Genomic DNA, 18,796 nt, shown 5'->3' with positions numbered 1-18,796 from the left:
ATCTTGATGTTCCCTCTCTGCTTCTACCTAGGTCACCGGTATCTTTCTGAAAGGAGCTGTGAACATGTCTGGTGCCCCAACTGCTATGGCTGCTGGCTAGGAGACATACCCTTTATTGCCTGGCTCTGGTGGCTGGCAGAGCTCACATTCTCTAGTAGTATAGGATTATAACAAACAAACTCAGTTTAACTGGCTATTAACCCTAGACTTGGTGCAGGGGGAGCAGATAAAAACACTCATCTCCTAGTCTTTTCCTGAAATAGCTCTATTTGCATACTTTAAAGGCTGCTGCCTGAGGGTCCAGCTTCCAATTAGCTTGCATCTAGGTGCTGATTGAGGGTCTTCTTTGGGACACTGACCGGTCTTGGCACACCCTCAACTACTAGGGGACCCTAAGAACTAAGAAGGTATCTTGGACAAGCAAAGGTTTGAGAGACACTAAACAGCTAGGGTCAGGCTGAATAAGAGGTTCATCTCCTTTCTTGAGACCAGTGCTTCAAGACTGGGAAAGGGGGCTGTTTTATTTAATTCAGAAACCAACGCAGGCAGGTCATTGGTGGAGGTGTAAGACAAAGAGCTGAGTGGGTGGATTAGGGAAAAAGGGACAAAATATAGGGAAAAAGAGGTTATGTAGACAAGCGTTTGGAGAACTTTGTCTCACAAAAGAGGGGGGAGAGAGAATGGCAGCTGGAGGGGGATAGGAGGTTGCGGTTTTATTTATTTATTTTAATTTAAAACATGGGGGGTGGGGGCACCTGGGTGGCTTAGTGATTGAGCATCTGCCTTTGGCTCAGGGCATGATCCCAGGGTCCTGGTATCAAGTCCTGCATCGGGTCCCCCGCAGGGAGCCTGCTTCTCCCTCTGCCTATGTCTCTGCCTCTTTCTCTCTGTGTCTCTCATGAATGAATAAAATCTTAAAAAAAAACTTGGGGGGTGATTAAAAGCCTATGGGGAGGATCTTATTGAGAGGGAAAGTTGAATATATAAAAGAGAAAAGAAGTAATTGTTTTGAAGTTTCCTTAGAAAGTGGAAAGTAAGAGGGTTCAAAGCATAAGTAGAAGAATTATATTTAAAGAGGAGGAATAATCTTTAATTGTAACAGGATGGAAAAAAGAGAATGGATATAGATGATAGTAGGTTTATGAGTTTGGAATCAGGAATCAGGAGTGTTCCTGCCTGCATCCTCCTAATGTCTTTGTAATGGCGAACAAGCTCACCTGATGTTTGTTAAGGAAAGATGGTCCAAGGAGGAAGCTGATTCGATAAGGTCTGAGGTAGTTATGGAGAGTGGGGATATTGGTTGACCAGAGAGAGACTCAGGTATTGCTGGCAACCTATATGAAGTTGGTGATTAACCTGCCCTGTTGTGTAACTTTCTTTACCAATCCTTGGCTGCTCAGGTGTAATTAGAGAAAGTAGGTAGTTGGAGGTTGACGGTGGGGAGCAAATCCCAGAGGGGTAAAGTAGTATTAGTAAGTATTATTGAAGTAATACACTTTGAAATGTAAGGAAATAGTAAGTAAAAAAAAAGGTGTGTGTTTAAAAAAAATTTTTTTTTGGTTTTGTTTTAATAGACCCAGGATAGATAATGGTTGGGAGGTGGTAATGGCACCCTGAGGCACCCAGGGATCAATGGAAAATAAACAGCTATTATTCTAGAGGGCTAAAGGTGAAGCAGTGCCCTCTGGGGTTAGAGGGACCTAGAAGGAGAGTTCAGAGGATGGATGAAGATTTAGGTGAGTTGGTTGGTTATATGCTAACAACTCCAAAGGACACAGTGAAAAATTTGGGGAAGTGTTTGAGTACTGCACTAGAGGACAAGGAAGTACCATGATCTTTGCCTCCTACAGCTTGATCTCCAGTCTTTGCTCATGAAAAGGGCTTTCTCGGTAGGAAAGTGGTCACCACTAGCTAACCCTTGCTCTGCTTCTGTCCCCACTTCACGGCTCAGGTGTAACGGAGACCAAGCTGCAGTCACTAACCTATGGAAGACCCCTAGGCTGCACTATATTCCCTGGAGCTGCTGGAATCCAGCTCCAGGAGATCAGTTGGGGCAAACAGGTGAAATCCTCCTTCACTGTCCTCTCTCCAACTCATCAAGTCCCCTTCTGGTGGGGGGTACTTGGATGCACATATGTTCTTAAAATTCATCTAAATCAAACATAGCAATCTAGTGAGGAAGAGAAGTCACTGCCAAAGGCCACAGATGTTTCCCAAAGTCACTTAGAAATAACAAGTGGCTTATCTCATTTGTAGATTATTTACACTATTAATCTTCCACTGGCACAAAACATCAAGGAGTCAGTAATATTTAAAGTAGAGCCATGCATAACTTCATTGTTTGTCTTTCATTTTGTTTAATATTTTACAAAAGAGCAAAAACAAAAAACCAGGCGTAGGACCGAGAAGCAAAGTCATTTGTGATCCCAGTGTTAGCATTACGACCTTTTACTCTGCTCTCCAAGGAAACTGGAATCCAGGAAAGTGCCTTTACTACCTGATTCCTGGATGCATTGGAATGATGGCTCAACATCCAAAGAACAAATAATCCAGTCAAGAAATGGACAGAAGACATGAACAGATATTTCTCCAAAGAAGACATACAAATGGCCAATAGACACATGAAAAATGCTCCACATCACTTGGCATCAGGGAAATACAAATCAAGAGCACAATGAGATACTACCTCACATCAGTCAGAATGGCTAAAATTAACAAGTAAGGAAATGATGGATGTTGGTAAGGATGCGGAGAAAGGGGAACTCTCTTACACTGTTGGTGGGAATACAAACTGATGCAGCCACTCTGGAAAACAGTATAGAGGTTCCTCAAAAAGTTAGAAATACAGCTACCCTATGACCCAGCAATCACACTACTGGTTATTTACCCAAAGATACAAATGTAGTGATCTGAAGGGGCACCTGCACCCCAATGTTTATAGCAGCAATGTCCATAACAGCCAAACTATGGAAAGAACCCAGATGTCCATTGACAGATGAATGGATAAAGATGATGTGGTTTATATACAATGGAATATTACTTAGCCATCAGAAAGAATAAAATGCTGCCATTTCAATGACATGTTTGGAACTAGAGGATATTATGCTAAGTGAAATAGAGAAAGACAATGATCATCTGATCTCATTCACATGTGGAATTTAAGAAACAAAATGGGATCATAAGGGAAGAGAGGAAAAAATAAACAAGATGAAATCATAGAGGGGGACTAATCATAAGAGACGACTTAATCATAGGAAACAAACTGAGGGTCGCTGGAGGGGAAGGGGTTACTGGGTGATGGGCATTAAGGAGGGCATATGATGTAATGAGCACTGGGTGTTATATAAGACTGGTGGATCACTGACCTCTACCTCTGAAACTAGTAATACATTATATGTTAATTAAATTAAATAATAATAATAATAATAATAATAATAAAAAGAATGATGGTCAGTGGTTGAGGACTGACTCAGGGTCAATGGGGCACGGCCACTGTCTCCTCACAGTCCTCCCTTCTGTAGCCTATGATCTGCAGCCTATCATCTCCTTAAGGAGAGGTTAGACCTGTGTGATGGGAAGACAGTAGCGGCTAAGGAGATGGGACCCCAGCTGTACAAACAATTCTCAGAAATTCCTTCCTGCTGTATCCCTGGGATAATTGATACATACAATTTGAGGATGTCACACATAGGGTCCCAGAGAAATGGGGGACAGGTGCCTTTGCTGTTTTGGCTGTCACTCCTTGTTTTACAACTTCCCTCACAAAAGTCTGATTAGGCAGCAGACATTACCTGGGAATCATTCCAAAGGTCTCTATTGCAAATATAGTTGTCAGGTTACAAAAACTGCAAATGAGAAAAATAATATTAAAGATTAAATTAAGTTCAACATATTAAAAGACTCCCTCCAAATCTTAATGGTAATGATCTATCATTAATCAAGATAATCTTAATGAAGATGTCAGTTTCTCAATAATGGAGAGAATAGTGACATCATAGCTGTGGTGATTTTTCCATACGTGTGGCTTGGGCAGCTTGCTGCACGATTTCTGAGTTTGTCAGTGTAAACTCACTGCTCTTCTAATATCTTCACATCGTTTTGATAGTGGGTCCCAAGGGGACAGCAATAATAATAATAATAATAATAATAATAATAATAATAATAATAATGTTTTACTGAGCATTAGTACTTATTGAAAATGAATACTAACTGAGCATTTGCTGTGTACCAGGCAGCGTACCAAATGCTCTACATGAATTATCTGCTTAATCCTCATAGCAACCCTTTCTTTTGGATGAAGAAACAGAGGCTCAGGTAGATTAACGTACTTGCAAAAGTTTGCACAGTTGTTAGTAGCAGAGCTGGGATTTGAATTTAGCTTGTTCTAATCAAAGAGCCTGTGACGTTTACCTGATATAGGCTGACTCAGGAAGCTAAGAGTGTTGGGAACTTGATATAGGGCACCGTGTATTATTTCTAAAGTTACTGAGTATCTTTCATGATTTAGCAGATTGGTTGGGATGAGACAAGACAGAGCTAAATAAACATTAATGATAACATTTCGCCTATTTTCATGTGGAGGAGAGAGAAGAAAGAAATTTAACTTGATTGAGCAAAATTAGGGATTTTTACCTGGGTACTTTAATTTAATTCTCAGAATATTACGAGATAAGTTTTATAGACTCATTTTATAAATAAAGAAAGAAGCTCAGAGACTAGGCAAGTTGCTTATGATGGCATATCTGCCAATGGCAAAATTAGGATTCAAACCAAAGTAGACTCTAGAACAATGCCTTCAAGGTCCATCCATGTTGTAGCAAACGACAAGATTTCCTTCTTTTTATGGCTGAATAATATTCCATTATATATGTAGATATAATGGAATCTGTCTCACATCTTCCATTCATCATTGATGGACACATACATCGTTTCCATATCTTGGCTGCCATAAATAATGCTGCAATGAGCATGAGGATGCATCTTTTCAAGTTAGTGTTTTCATTTTCTTATCTAGGGGAGGAATTGCTGGATCATATGGTATTCTATTTTTGAAGAAACTCCATAGTGATTTCCATAGTGGCTGTGCCAATTTACATTCCCACCGAGAGTGCACAGGATTCTCTTTTTTCCACATCTTTGCCAATACTTGTTATCTCTTGTCTTTTTGAGAATAGCCATTCTAACTGGTATGAGGTAATATCTTACTGATAATACCTTAGCTTTTGATTTGCATTTCCCTGATGGTTAGTGATGTTGAGTACCTTTTCATATGCCTGTTGGCCATCTGTATGTCTTAGAAAAAGGTCTATTCAGATCTTCGCCTATTTTATAACTGGATTATTTGTTTTTGTATTGTATTGTAGGAGTTCTTTGTATATTTGGTATAATAACCCCTTTTTGGATGTGTGATTTCCATAGGTTGACTTTTCTTTTTGTTGATGGTTTCCTTTGCTGTACAGTAGTTTTTTTTTATATATACAAAAGCTTTTTCATTTATTTAGCTTATTTTCATTTTTGTTGCCTTTGCTTTTGGTGTCAAGTCCAAAAAATCATGGCTAAGACTGAAGTCAAAGGGCTTACTCCCTATGTTTTCTTCCAAGAGTTTTATGGTATAAGGTCTTACATTCAAGTCTTTAATCCATTTTATTTTATTTTTTTTAAATTTTTTTATTTATTTATGATAGTCACAGAGAGAGAGAGAGAGAGAGAGAGAGAGAGAGGCAGAGACACAGGCAGAGAGAGAAGCAGGCTCCATGCACCGGGAGCCCGACGTGGGATTCGATCCCGGGTCTCCAGGATCATGCCCTGGGCCAAAGGCAGGCGCCAAACCGCTGCGCCACCCAGGGATCCCTTTAATCCATTTTAAGTTAATTTTTGTGTATGGTGTGAGACAGTGGTCTAGTTTCATTCTTTTACATGTGGCTTTCCAGTTTCCCCTACACCACTCATCGAAGAGACTGTCCTTTCCCTGCTATATATGTATTCTTGTCTCCTTTGTAATGAATAGATACATAAGAATGTTTATTTCTGGGCTTTCTATTCTGTTCCATTGATGTATGTGTCAGTTTTTCTGCCAGTACCATACTGTTTTGATTACTATAGCTTTGTAGTATAATTTGAAATCAAGTAGTGTGATGCCTCTCCTTGTGTTCTCTCTCAAGATGGTTTTGGCTGTTTCGGGTTTTTAAATTTTTATTTATTTATTTTTTTAAATTTTTATTTACTTATGATAGTCACAGAAAGAGAGAGAGAGAGAGAGAGGCAGAGACACAGGCAGAGGGAGAAGCAGGCTCCATGCACCGGGAGCCTGATGTGGGATTCGATTCCGGGTCTCCAGGATCACGCCCTAGGCCAAATGCAGGCGCCAAACCGCTGCGCCACCCAGGGATCCCCTGTTTCGGTTTTTATTTTGTCTTCCATACAAATTTTAAGATTGTTCTAGTTCTGTGAAGATTGCCATTGCAATTTTGATAGGGATTGCATTGAGTCTGTATTGTAGATTGCTTTGGGTAGTATGGACATTTTAACAATATTTGTTCTTCTAATCCATGAGCATGAAATATCTTTCCATTCATTAGTGTCTTCTACAATTTCTTTTATCATGTCTAGGTCTTTATTTGTCTAGGTTTCTCATCTCCTTGGTTAAATTTATACCCAAGCATTTTATTCTTTTTGCTGTAGTCATAGATGAGGCTGTTGATGAGAACAGGTCTTTTTGTGGAGTCTTTAGTGTTTTCCGAATATAATGCCGTATCATCTGCAAATAGTGAAAATTTTGTTCCTTCCTTTCTGATTTGTATGCTTAAAACATTTTTTTTTCTTGCCTAATTGTTTTGGATAGGACTTCCAATTCTATGTGGAATAAAAATAAAAGGGGGCATTTTTGTTTCTCATCTTTGTTCCTGATCTTAGAGGAAAGGCTTTCACCTTTTTATCATTGAGTATGATGTTAGCTGTGGACTTGTCATGTATAGCTTTTATTATGTTGAGGTATGTTCCCTCTACACTCACTTTGTTGAGAGTTTTTATAATAAATGAATGTTGAATTTTGTCAAAAGCTTTTTATATCTATTGAGATGATCATATGTTTTTTTAAAATTTTATTTATTTATTCATGAGAGACACAGAAAGAGAGGCAGAGACATTTCTCAGAGAGGCACAGGGAGAAGCTCCATGCAGGGAGCCTGATGCAGAGCTTGATCCCAGGTACCCCAATCATATGATTTTTATCCTTTGTTTTATTAAGGTGGCATATCACAGTGATTAAATTGCAGATGCTGAATCATCCTTGTATCCCTAGAATAAATCCCACTTGATTATAGCATATGATCCTTTTTAATGCATTGTTGAATTTGGTTTGCTAATATTTCATTGAGGATTTTTATATCTATGGTCATCAAGGATATTGACCTGTAATTTTCTTTTCTTGTGGTATCCTTGTCTGGCTTTTGTATTAGTAATGTTGGCCTCATAGAATAAGTTTATAAATATTCCTTCCTCTTGTATTTTTGGAAGGGTTTGAGGACATTGTTCTTTAAATGTTTGGTAAAATTTACCAGTGAAGCCATCCTGTCTTGGACTTTTGTTTGTTGAGAGGTTTTATTTATTTATTTATTTATTTATTTATTTATTTATTTTCTTACTGATTTGCTCTCCTTACTAGTAATCAGTCTGATCAAGTTTTCCTTTTTTTTTTTTTTTATGATTCAGTCTTGGTAGGTTGTATGTTTCTAAGAATTTACCCATTCTTTTTAGGTTGTCTAATTTATTGGTATATAGTTGCTCATAGTAGTCTTTTATCCTATATATTCTTTTGGTATCAGTTGTAACTTCTCTTTATTTTCTGATTTTGAGTCCTCTCTCTTTTTTTCTTATTAGGGCTACCTAAAATTTTTTCTATTTTATCTTTTCAAAAACCAACTCTTAGTTTCATTGATCTTTCCTATTTTTAGTCTCTATTCAAATTTATTTCCTCTCTGATCTTTGTTATTTCCTTCCTTTTACTAACTCTGGCTTTGTTTGTTCTTTTTCTAGTTCTATGAAGAGTTGTTCATAGTCATTCATCTTTGTTCCTGATCTTAGAGGGAAGGTTTTCAGCCTTGCTAGTTCAAAGTTGAGTTGTTTGAGATATTTCTTCTTTCTTGAGATAAAGGATTTCCTTCTTCTTTATGACTGAATAATACTCCATTGTATACTTATATATACACCACCTTTTCTTTATCATTTATTCATTAGTGGACACTAAGGTTGCTTCCATGTCTTGGCTATTGTAATAATGCTGTGATGAACATGGGGATGCAGATATTTTTTTGAGTTGGTCAACCTCTTCTAGTAATGGTGACCCCAGATTCTATGGCATTTTAATTTTTCCTACTAGGCATTTTCTTCCCTCTTGCCTTATGTAATGTTGCCATGTTTTAGTGTAATACATTTTTTGGACTTTGTAGAGTAGAGCAGAAATTTCATTTGATCTCATCATTATCCCTTTAAATAAATGTCAAAACTATAACAATAAAATATTTATATTCACCTATAGTTTGGATCCAGGATCTTCACACGAAACACATACATTCCAGAATGGTCCTCGGGCCAAACTAAATGGTTATAGTTAGACTTGTTGATTATCTCATATGGTTGATTTAAGTCTCCTGGTTTTCCAATAGCATAAGAGAAACAGTGCTTATAGTTCTGAATGGGAAACAAAGACAAAAACCTTGAGGTCCTTCTGTAGGGGAAGAGGTGTTGGAGATTGTAGAGAGGAAAAGGTATGCAATACCTAGAAAGGAAAAGGGAATGAACTGGAGAAATACTTTATGTTTGTTGGGCAGTATTACAGAACTGTTTTAATCATGAAATCAAGGTGAAATAAATCAATATTCCTCTGACCACAGTCAGCTGCCAAGGCAGATAGTTGAGATTTAACTAGGGCTGTGACTTAGCCACACAAGTCTGAAGAACTGAGATGGAGGAAGGAATTGAGGGTACACATTAATAGAGTGATATAATTATTGACCATGGAATTTCAGCTGCATAAAAAGTAAGGAGAGAACCTGGGGCTGGGCGAGATGGGCGGGGTCATTTTGAAGGATTGTTGAAAGGATTGTTAGAGTCAAGGTTCTAGGGTTATGTTGCCAGAAGGATAGGGAGTGGTGGATGGAAAGTGGGATGTTTGGAGCTAGGACTACAGAGGATAGTACAGTTGTATGTATCTCTGTCTTGACATGCACAGATTCTGATGAAGAAGCAAAGTAACATTCCTATTGTAGGGTTTAGATTTTATAGGCTAGGTATCATAGAGGTCACTTTTATTTATGAGATATTATTATGAGATACTGATTCTCCAAATAACATAAATTAATTTCAATTCAAGAAAGTTTGATTGAAAAAAATTGAAAGCAGTATAGGAATAATAGCTGGCATTCATAAATGATCTTTCAGTTGTATAAGAATTGAAAGTTCGGGTGTTTACTTTAGAGTCAGTGCTTCAATATGTTTGTCAGATATTTAGTAAATCTGTAAACACAGATTTTCAACAGAAAAAGATTAATACAAAATTGTTAGTAACACAGGAGCACTGGAAACTCAAACAGAAAGTAAGGTGATGCATTTTTGAAATTACGGTATTAATCCAATAGAAAAGTTGGATTTGATTTGCAAAAACAAACAAATTAAATCCAAAATGCTTCCATCAAACTTTTATTAATGCTGAAATGCCAAATTAGTTATTGTAAATAAGATTTGCTAGGTAATGTTTTCCTTACCTCAGGTCCCCAGGCTTCTTCTAGTGGGAGGTGCTTGTTAAGCTCAGTCATTGACTTCCACGTCTGGGCTTCATTTAAACAGCCACTCTGCCAAAAAAAATTGTACAAATAGGAATATAAGAAACAAACGATCAAAGGAAAAAAAAAAAAGAGAGACAAACCAAGAAACAAATTCTGTAGAGAGCTGTAGAGAACAAACTGGTGGTTGCCAGAAAGGAGGTGGGTGGGGGATGGGTGAAACAAGTGATGGGGATTAAGGAGTGCACCTGTTGTGATGAGCACTAGCTGTTGTATGGAAGTGTTGAATTACTATATTGTATACCCAAAACTAACATTACACTGTATGTTAACTAATTGGAGTTAACAAAAATGTAATAAAAAATTGCACACACATTTAAGCATATAAATTTATTCCTAAGTATTTATTTAATGTCATTGAAAAATATATATTTCTTTTCATTATTAAATGTTTGCTGATATACAGGGGATATATTGTATATTGACCTTGTATGAAAAGAATTTCTTAAACTCACTTATTAATTTTAAGTGTTTCACATGAGGTCATGTTATTTGTGAATATAGCAGTCTTATTGCTTCCTTTCCAATTCTTATACTTTTAACTGTTTATTGTTTGCTTATTACAGGGATCAGAAACAATGTTGTAACAAAAGTGGTGATAGCTGGCACCCTTGTTTTACTCCTGACTTCAGAGAGAAAGCTTTCAAATTTTCACTATTAATTAAGATACTTTATAAGGGTTTTTTTTTTTTTTTGTACTTACATACTATTAGGTCAAGGAAGTTACCATATACTTATAATTTTCTAAGAGTTATTTTTGGTGTTATTCTCTTTCTTTCTCTCTCTCTCTCTCTCTCTCTCTCGTAGGCTCCATGCCCAATGTTGGGCTTAAACTCAAGACCCTGAGAATTATTTTAAAAGTAATATTATGTATAAATAATTTTTAGTAGAATGACTTTTCAACTACTATAATAATCCATGCCTATTCTTCTTTATTCTGTTAGTATAGTGGATTTTTTAAACTTTCAAATGATATTCCAACTCTTCATTTATGAAATAAAACTTGTCTGGATGTGTGATTTTTAAATATATTGCTGAGTTTGATTTGCTAGTGTTTTGGTTAGGTGCTTTGAATCTGTGGTCATAGGTGAGATTAGCTCATAATTTCCTTTTCTTTTAAGGTCCTCATCAGGTCCTCCTAGATTCACAGAATGAGTTGGAAAGTGCTCTTCCTACCCAAATACTCTGGAAGAATTTTTAGAAAGCTGAAGGAAAATTTTCCTTAAATGTTTGGTGGATGGGAAAGCCATCTGAGAGTAGAGATGTCTATTTCTTTCTTAGAATATAAGAAACTTTGGAAAAAAAAGAAGAATGTAAGAAACTTTGGTAAATTCTTTTTTTTCGAGGCATTTGTCTATTTTATCCGTTTCTTCATTGTCAAATTTGTTAAATCTGTTTATAGTATACAGATTATTTGGGTTTAAAATGGTAATATTCTAATTCTATCTCTTTTTTTCTTCATTTGTCAACTAGAAACGTAAAGAGATGCCTCCCCTTTTCTACAATTTGGTTACCCTCTGGTATAGTTCATTTGAGGATAAATATTGGTGACTTTCTCTTTATTTGACAGTTTTAAAAATAAAGAGTTGATTTCCTATCATTTTCCAAAGGTGATCTTTTTGAAAAAATCATTATAAACTCATAGGTTTAACATATTTAATGAATTTTAGCAATATTGCAATAACTACCCTTAAGAAAGCTCATCTTAATTGTTCCATCTTTGGCCAACCTCTTCATGTTAACTTCTGATTACTTTTGACAAGGCCCTAGTAGTCTTTGATACTTCCTTGCTATTGGATATGTCAAAGTATTCCAAACTCATTGTGTACATTTCCTCTCCCAGGCTTGGAATCAGCTATCTGTTTAAGAATCCCCAGTTATTTTTAGCCGGAAATGATATTTCAAGACAACGATCTGGGAACTGAGGACACTTACTGCTATTGATTAGTTATGTTTCTAGGGATTTTAATGGATAGTGTAGGAAAATTTGTCTCTATCTCTCTGAACAATATACTTATGTATTTACATCCAGATCACATAAGTTTCCAATACCTCATGAGTTTACATTGAGTCCTAATCAAATTCAGGATGTTTTGTCTAACTTCTTCTATATTTCATGCATATCTCCCTGCTTTTATGCCAAAAACATTTGGTGAAGAGTGATAGTATTAGAATATCTCACATTACATACCTTACAAGATCAGAATAACTAATACAAATACTACTCCCACTATTGTGATTACTGAAAAACAGTTATATTTCCCCCAGGTATACACTCTCATATTCTTATATTCTCCTAGCATATTTTATAGCTGTATTATATCTATACTGTCAGAGAATACATCTACTATATATTATCCTCTTTCCCTTTCCATCCTCACTTTGCTTCAGTTTTGTAACTCTATACTCCATTATGCTACCATTATGCTACCTCTGGTTCTTATGTTGATATCTCTTTAGTGATTTTGGTGGTTTGAAGGTTATTATTTAGCCTTGGGCTCATGGGAACAATATCATCTGAGCTTTTACATATTAATAGCAGTTTGTGCCTTTTCTAGAGTCATTGGTTTTGCTGAATATAAAATCCTTAGCTTATGGTTATTTTCCTTTAGTATCAAACATTTTACTCCATCTTTTCCTGGCATAAAGCATTGCTATAAAAATTAGAGTTTTATTTTCTTTATATGTAAGTTACTTCCTTTTTTTTTTTTTTTTTTTTTTTTGCCTACATGGCCACTTGGGTTGGCTGTTCAGATCTGATATTCTTGATTATCTGCTATGCTCTTTCAATATGAAGCTTCAAGCCTTTTTTTACTTAGAGCAGGTAGAGATGTTTTCTTGAATATAAGCAATGGTTTGGTTCCTTTGTTCTGGTTTTCTTTTTCAGGGCATCCATTTACTTATGTATTGGATCTTCTTTGGCTGTCTTCAGTATTTGCCACTTTCTCTTGAATCTTTTTTATCTCATTGTTTCTTTTAACTTTAAAATTTTTCCTCTTCTAATTTCATATGTCTTTTAGAGCATTATCTGTTGTTCATTTTCATCTTTATTGTTTTTTTTGAAATTCGATTTGCCAACATATAGTATAACACCCAGTGCTCATTCCATTGAGTGCCCTCCTCAATGCCCGTCACTCAGTTACCCCATCCTCCCACCCACCTCCCCTTCTGCAACCCTTTGTTTCCCAGAGTTAGGAGTCTCTCATGGTTTGTCTCCCTCTCTAATTTTTCCCACTCATTTTCCCTCCTTTCCCTTATAATCCCTTTCACTATTTCTTATATTCCCCATATGAGTAAAACCATATGATGATTGTCCTTCTCCAATTGACTTACTTCACTCAGCATAATACCCTCCAGTTCCATCCACGTCAAAGCAAATGGTGGGTATTCGTCCTTTCTGATGGCTGAGTAATATTCCATTGTATATATACACCACAGCTTCTTTATCCAGTCATCTGTCGAAGGACATTGAGGCTCCTTTCACAGTTTGGCTATTGTGGACATTGCTGCTATGAACATTGGGATGCAGGTGTCCCGGCGTTTCGCTACATCTGGATCTTTGGGGTAAATCCCCAGCAGTGCAATTGTTGGGTCATAGGGTAGCTCTATTTTTAACTCTTTGATGAAACTCCTCACTGTTTTCCAGAGTGGCTGTACCAGTTCACATTCTCACCAACAGTGCAAGAGGCTTCCCCTTTCTCCGCATCCTCTCCAACATTTGTGGTTTCCTGCCTTGTTAATTTTCCCCATTCTCACTGGTGTGAGGTAGTATCTCATTGTGGTTTTGATTTGTATTTCCCAGATGGCAAGTGATGCAGAGCATTTTCTCATGTGCTTGTTGGCCATGTCTATGTCTTCTTTGGTGAAATTTCTGTTCATGTCTTCTGCCCATTTCATGATTGGATTTTTTTGTTTCTTGGGTGTTTCATTTTCATCTTTAAAAGGCTATTTTAAAAAAAGGCTATTTTCATTGCATATAGAATTTTAGATTTGGGATTTCTTTTCTTTCAGTAATTTATTTTTGTGCAGGGGCACCTGGGTAGTTCAGTGGGTTAAGCATCTGACTTTTGATTTTGGTTCAGGTCATGATCTCAGGGTCATGAGATCATAGCCCTGTGTTGGGTTCCATGCTGGGTATTGAGACTGCTTCAGATTCTCTCTCTCACTCTCCATCTGCCCTTCCCCACTAAAAAAAGGGGGGAGGAAAAGAAAAAAAAATTTTGTTCAAAGTTTTCTGGTTTGCATTATTTCTATAGAGAAACCAGCTTTAAGTCTTATAGCTACTCTTTTGAGGGTAACTTCTTTTTTTTTTTTTTTTGGCCACTTTTAAGGTTTTTCTTTTTAGAAATTTTACTGTAGTGTTTCTGGATCCAGGTTACTTTTTCTGTGCCTTGATGTCTTTTATCTTTTGGGAAAATATTGCTTCTGACCAATACTCTCTCCCCTTTCTTTTTAGGACTCCAGTCCTTAGATGTAGGCAGTGAATCTCCATTATGTTCTTGTCTATATTTTCAATCAGTTTATCTCCCTATGCATAATTCTGGGCATTTCCTTCTGACCCCTCTTCCAGTTGACTAATTCTATTTTAAGTCATCACTCCCAATAGTTGAGCTCCTAATTCCAGTTATTGCAGTTTTGATTTGTTTTTTTCTAGAAGTGATTGGCAGCTCAGACAGAGGCATGGATAAGGCAGGATGATTTGATGCTTAAAGTTGCCATTTGGTGCATAGGAGCAACACCAGGGAAGGTGACTTGCAGGTGATGGCAAGATGGTAGCTGGAGGGCTGACCCAGGGAGCTAAAGTTAGACAGGAAAAGGAGAGAGAAGATGGGCTGGCAGGGAGGGAAAGAGCAAAGGGCTCAATGTTGAGGATGTCTAGACAGTGTGAGGAAAAAGGGAGAGCTAGAGAATGGGAGGTTGAAGTCAGAGACCGGAGTGTTTGAATTTAAATGTAATTATAACAGGGGGCACTGCATTGATCAAGGCAGCCTCTGCTATGCTGCGGTAAACCCCACCCCTCAGGGCCTTAACACATTGCAGTTGAATTCCTGATCACACATAGTCCAGTGAAGATGGCCCTGCTGAGATGGCTCTTATGGATGACTCTCCTCAGAACAGTGGATTTGGCTTTTCTGTCTAATAGCTCCTTGAAGAGTCCCCTGACTGGACACTTCTCATCCAGCTTGCATCTACGCCATCTCTGATTGTTGCTGGGATAGACTGACTCTGGAGGAAGACAGGAAGCATGGGGTTCATATGATCCCTTCTTCAGCACTTAATCCTGGAAGGGACACATATCGTTTCTGCTCATTCTCTGGCATGAGAGCCAGTCACATGGCCCCACCTAGATGCAAACAGGGCTGGGAAATGTCATCCCTGTGTAGAAAGCTTCTTAGCAATAGCCCTACTTGATGGCTTCAGAACTGAGGAGTCAACTGTAATTGCTTTCAGGGCAGGAGGAGAACTCATCAAGTTCTCAGTATGACAGCAGTAGGTAGGGTTGAGGTACATGACACCTGGATGACAGGGGCTGCAAACAAATGACACTGTGATTAGGGTGAGGAGATAGTAGTCTGGAGATGATACTGTGGGTTAGGGAGCACTTCAATTCCACAGCTCATCCCTACATACACGGGGTGAGAGAAAGAGTACCCTTGATTTGAGAGAAAAACAGAGAACATTATATTCTCTTTGGAATGTCTGCTGAATAAGGGTCTAGGATCATTTAACCCTAGAGTATATTAGAAAAGTTTGAGAAAATGGGGAGTAATGGGAATCTGGGCCCAGGTGTGAGAAGGATTGAGACTATGAAGAGAGAGTAGACTGGAAGGACTCACACTCTGGATGTGACCTTTGGGTGTGACTGGACAAGTGTACGAGGAATGTGGTGGGGTGGATTTGTTTGACCACCCGATTGAAAGACAGTTAGTTCTTGCACATTCTGGAGAGGGTATCTGGTGGAACTTACTGCCTCTTGGCTGCTATCAGAGTGGGTTCTCCTTGGAGAATTAAGGTCTCTGATAGATGAGAAAATTCCTTTGGAAGGAGTTATATCTAACTTTATTTAAGCATGAGATTTCTGGGGAAAAGCAGGAATCAATGCTGGTAACTTTGGAGAAGCTCTGCCAAGATGGAAGGCCCTTAGGCCAGAACACCACACATGGGAATGAAATCTGGTGGCTGGGAGTGGTAGGGCTTTTCTGCCAAAGTGGAAAGAGTTGTCAGTGAGGAGGCCGAGATCAACCGGTCAGAGGATGGAGGGAGACCAGGCGAGTGTGGGGACAGTGAAGCCAAGGTCAGTGGGTCAAATGATGCAAGGAAGTCAAATGAGATGAAGCCTAGAGAGTGTGCTTTTAATGTAGCACAAGTGTGATGAATGTGGAAGCTAGAGGAAGATCTATAAATAATCAAACACTGAATACACTGTGGAGAAAAAGGAAAATGTTCACCTATAATTGCGTCACCCTACTATAAACATTATTTTATTTTTCTGACCCCTTTAAGTCTGTTTTATATGACCAAGGCTTCTTTTGTTGTAAATGAATTTCAGTAGTCACAAAATTTAATACACAGGGCATGTTTTTTTTTCCTACCCACATGTAACTGGTTCTATTTTCCTCAGATAATTCACATATAGATTTAAAATAGAACAGCAGGTCTAATTGCATACTAAGTTCTATTTCGATTCAAAGACGCCATACCTTCTTCATAGTATTATTAAAGCTGTAGTCATTCCTGCCATGTATCTCCCACACAATGAAATTGACTTCTACATCTTCAACATAGCCATTGTTGTCGTATCTGAAGGAGACAGCAAACACAACAACAGTAGTTTAGAGTAGAAGAGAGAGGGTAAGAGCTGTAGCCCTCCAGTCTGGTGGGCTTCTCTGAACAGCACTGCCACCTGGTGAAGTGACTTAATGTTCTTGAAGCCTTGATATTGTCACTTACCTGTGAAATAACAACAGTACCTATTGTATAGGTTTCCTTCAGCTCTCAAAATCAACCTCATAGTAATAAAGCAGGAAATGTTCACCTTTTTAATAGTGGGAACCTCAAGTGCTCTTCACTTTGACAGGAACCACATATTGACAAGGTGAGGGTAGCAGAGGCCCTGCTTTGTCACCTGGTAGCAGGGAGAAAGAATTGAGGGGGAGGAAGGGCACAGCAAGGGTCCCCTGGTGTCATTTAATCAACAAATATTCATTGGGTGACTATTGTGTGCCAGGGAATTAAAACACAACATCATTGTGATGAGAATGGAGATGTTCCAGAACTCCCGGAGGATCCTGCTGGAAGATGGGAATGAGTGTCAGGGGATTGGCAGCAGCAGTGAGAGCTGAGGTGGGGCTGGAGAAGCATAAGTGGTCACCAACTCCCAGGAACCACAGTCATGAACAGCTCATGCCCAGAGAACTTGTGATGACTTTCACCCACGGCAGACCTCAGCATACAGTCCTGCATGGACAGGGTGCCCAATCCCTGGATGCTAGCATGGGAGACAGAAATCCCATTGAGCTTATTCACCCCAAAGTCAGTGAGTTTCAAAAGAGATGCTACTTAATTGTTAAGATCATTTTCTTTTCTTGCTACCATATGAAAATAGAGGCTTGAGACCAAAGCTAAAATTCAGTGGCAAAGTTACACCTGTGCATAGCAGCACCTGCAATTGTTTTAAACATGGTCACATCTTCCTTCTCTGTCACTGCCAGTTTTTTTGGATGGGATTGTGTCCCCCCCCCCCCCACCATAGATGGAAATCTCACTTAGGACTTCGGTGTCAGGCACTTGCTCCTGGGCTCTGACTCTTGGGCTGTTACCCCAGGGTCTGATACATTCTCTTGCTTCGCATCTCTGAGTCTATCTGTAAGATCAGGGGTCCTTACCCACTGCCCACGTCTCTGCCTGACCTCAGAGTCCCTCCCCCTGGCTCTCCACGTCTGCTATAACTTGGGACTGACCATCCATTCCTGCTGATAAAAACCAGCTCTTGCCTCATTCACAAACTGGGCAGGAAATTTGTACACATCAGAAAGTGGTATCTGAGAAGGTATTTTATTTTCATCTTAATTCATTTTTAGAAATCATAAAGACATGAACTCAGGTGTGAGTAACTAGGGATTAGAATTGCAGTAGTCCACTTTCTAAATGGCTCAGGAGGAGGGTCAGAGGAAACTCTAAACTCTAATTAAAATTCTTCCCACAGGAAAATGTACACACATGTGTGACACACTCAATTTTGTATGCACTTTTGGAGCTTTGGGCCAGGCTTTAGGAAAGTTTTCATTCTAGGAACTTTGGAAGGTGCACCATCTTCTGAACGCCATCAGAGTCTTGAATTATTAAGAACTAGTTGTAAAGCCATATGTTTTATTTAAATTTAAAAAAGATCTTCCTTGAACTAGGAGCTGACTTTGGGTGACACTCACAAAAGCAATAAGCTATAGTGTCATCTAGTGGCAATAAGGATAAATTACATGACCCATACTTCCTGGGTTTATAATGACGTTTGATGCTGCTTTTATTTATTTCATCGAGAATACAGACAAAAATACTTGCCTGTGTAAGCATGGCTTATTTTCATTAATGTTAACAGGATGTGATACCAATAAAACCTGAGAAATTCAGAAATGTCACCAGCTGGCACCTAGCTTCCCTATAATTTGTAACTTCTCCATTGTGACAGTTCCACTGTTAATCCGTTGGACACACATGTTTTCAGTCCTGTGTGACCACTCAGCTAGCCCATGGTATCAGCCATGTCTCTTACTTTGTTTGGTGATGCTTTAGTTGCTGAGTTAATTGTCCCAGGAAAATTGGAAGCAATGTGGTTCATTGAATGAATTCTGGTAGCAGAGACATAGTAAGTTACCCTGAGAAGAGGACATGCTGCCATGTGGCTCAAACTAGTGCTGCAACTGGCCCCTCTGACCCCTACCCACCTCCTGCACCACCAC

General features: G+C 38.4%; 1 protein-coding gene across 1 annotated transcript in view; it reads right to left on the bottom strand.

The window, feature by feature from the left end:
* The window catches only part of CATSPERE (catsper channel auxiliary subunit epsilon), a 177,755-nt gene that overhangs the window by 3,999 nt on the left and 154,960 nt on the right, over positions 1-18,796 (bottom strand). The window contains exons 17-20 of the mRNA XM_055324355.1: positions 16,541-16,640; positions 9,762-9,848; positions 8,531-8,688; positions 3,792-3,845 (exon numbers count right to left, since the gene is read on the bottom strand). Coding sequence (XP_055180330.1) covers positions 3,792-3,845; positions 8,531-8,688; positions 9,762-9,848; positions 16,541-16,640 — 399 coding nt within the window. The remainder of the gene's footprint in view (positions 1-3,791; positions 3,846-8,530; positions 8,689-9,761; positions 9,849-16,540; positions 16,641-18,796) is intronic.

Source organism: Nyctereutes procyonoides, unplaced genomic scaffold, assembly GCF_905146905.1.
Source record: "Nyctereutes procyonoides isolate TBG_1078 unplaced genomic scaffold, NYPRO_anot_genome, whole genome shotgun sequence".
NCBI classification, from domain to species: domain Eukaryota; kingdom Metazoa; phylum Chordata; class Mammalia; order Carnivora; family Canidae; genus Nyctereutes; species Nyctereutes procyonoides.
This window is presented reverse-complemented; position numbering and strand designations above follow the sequence as displayed.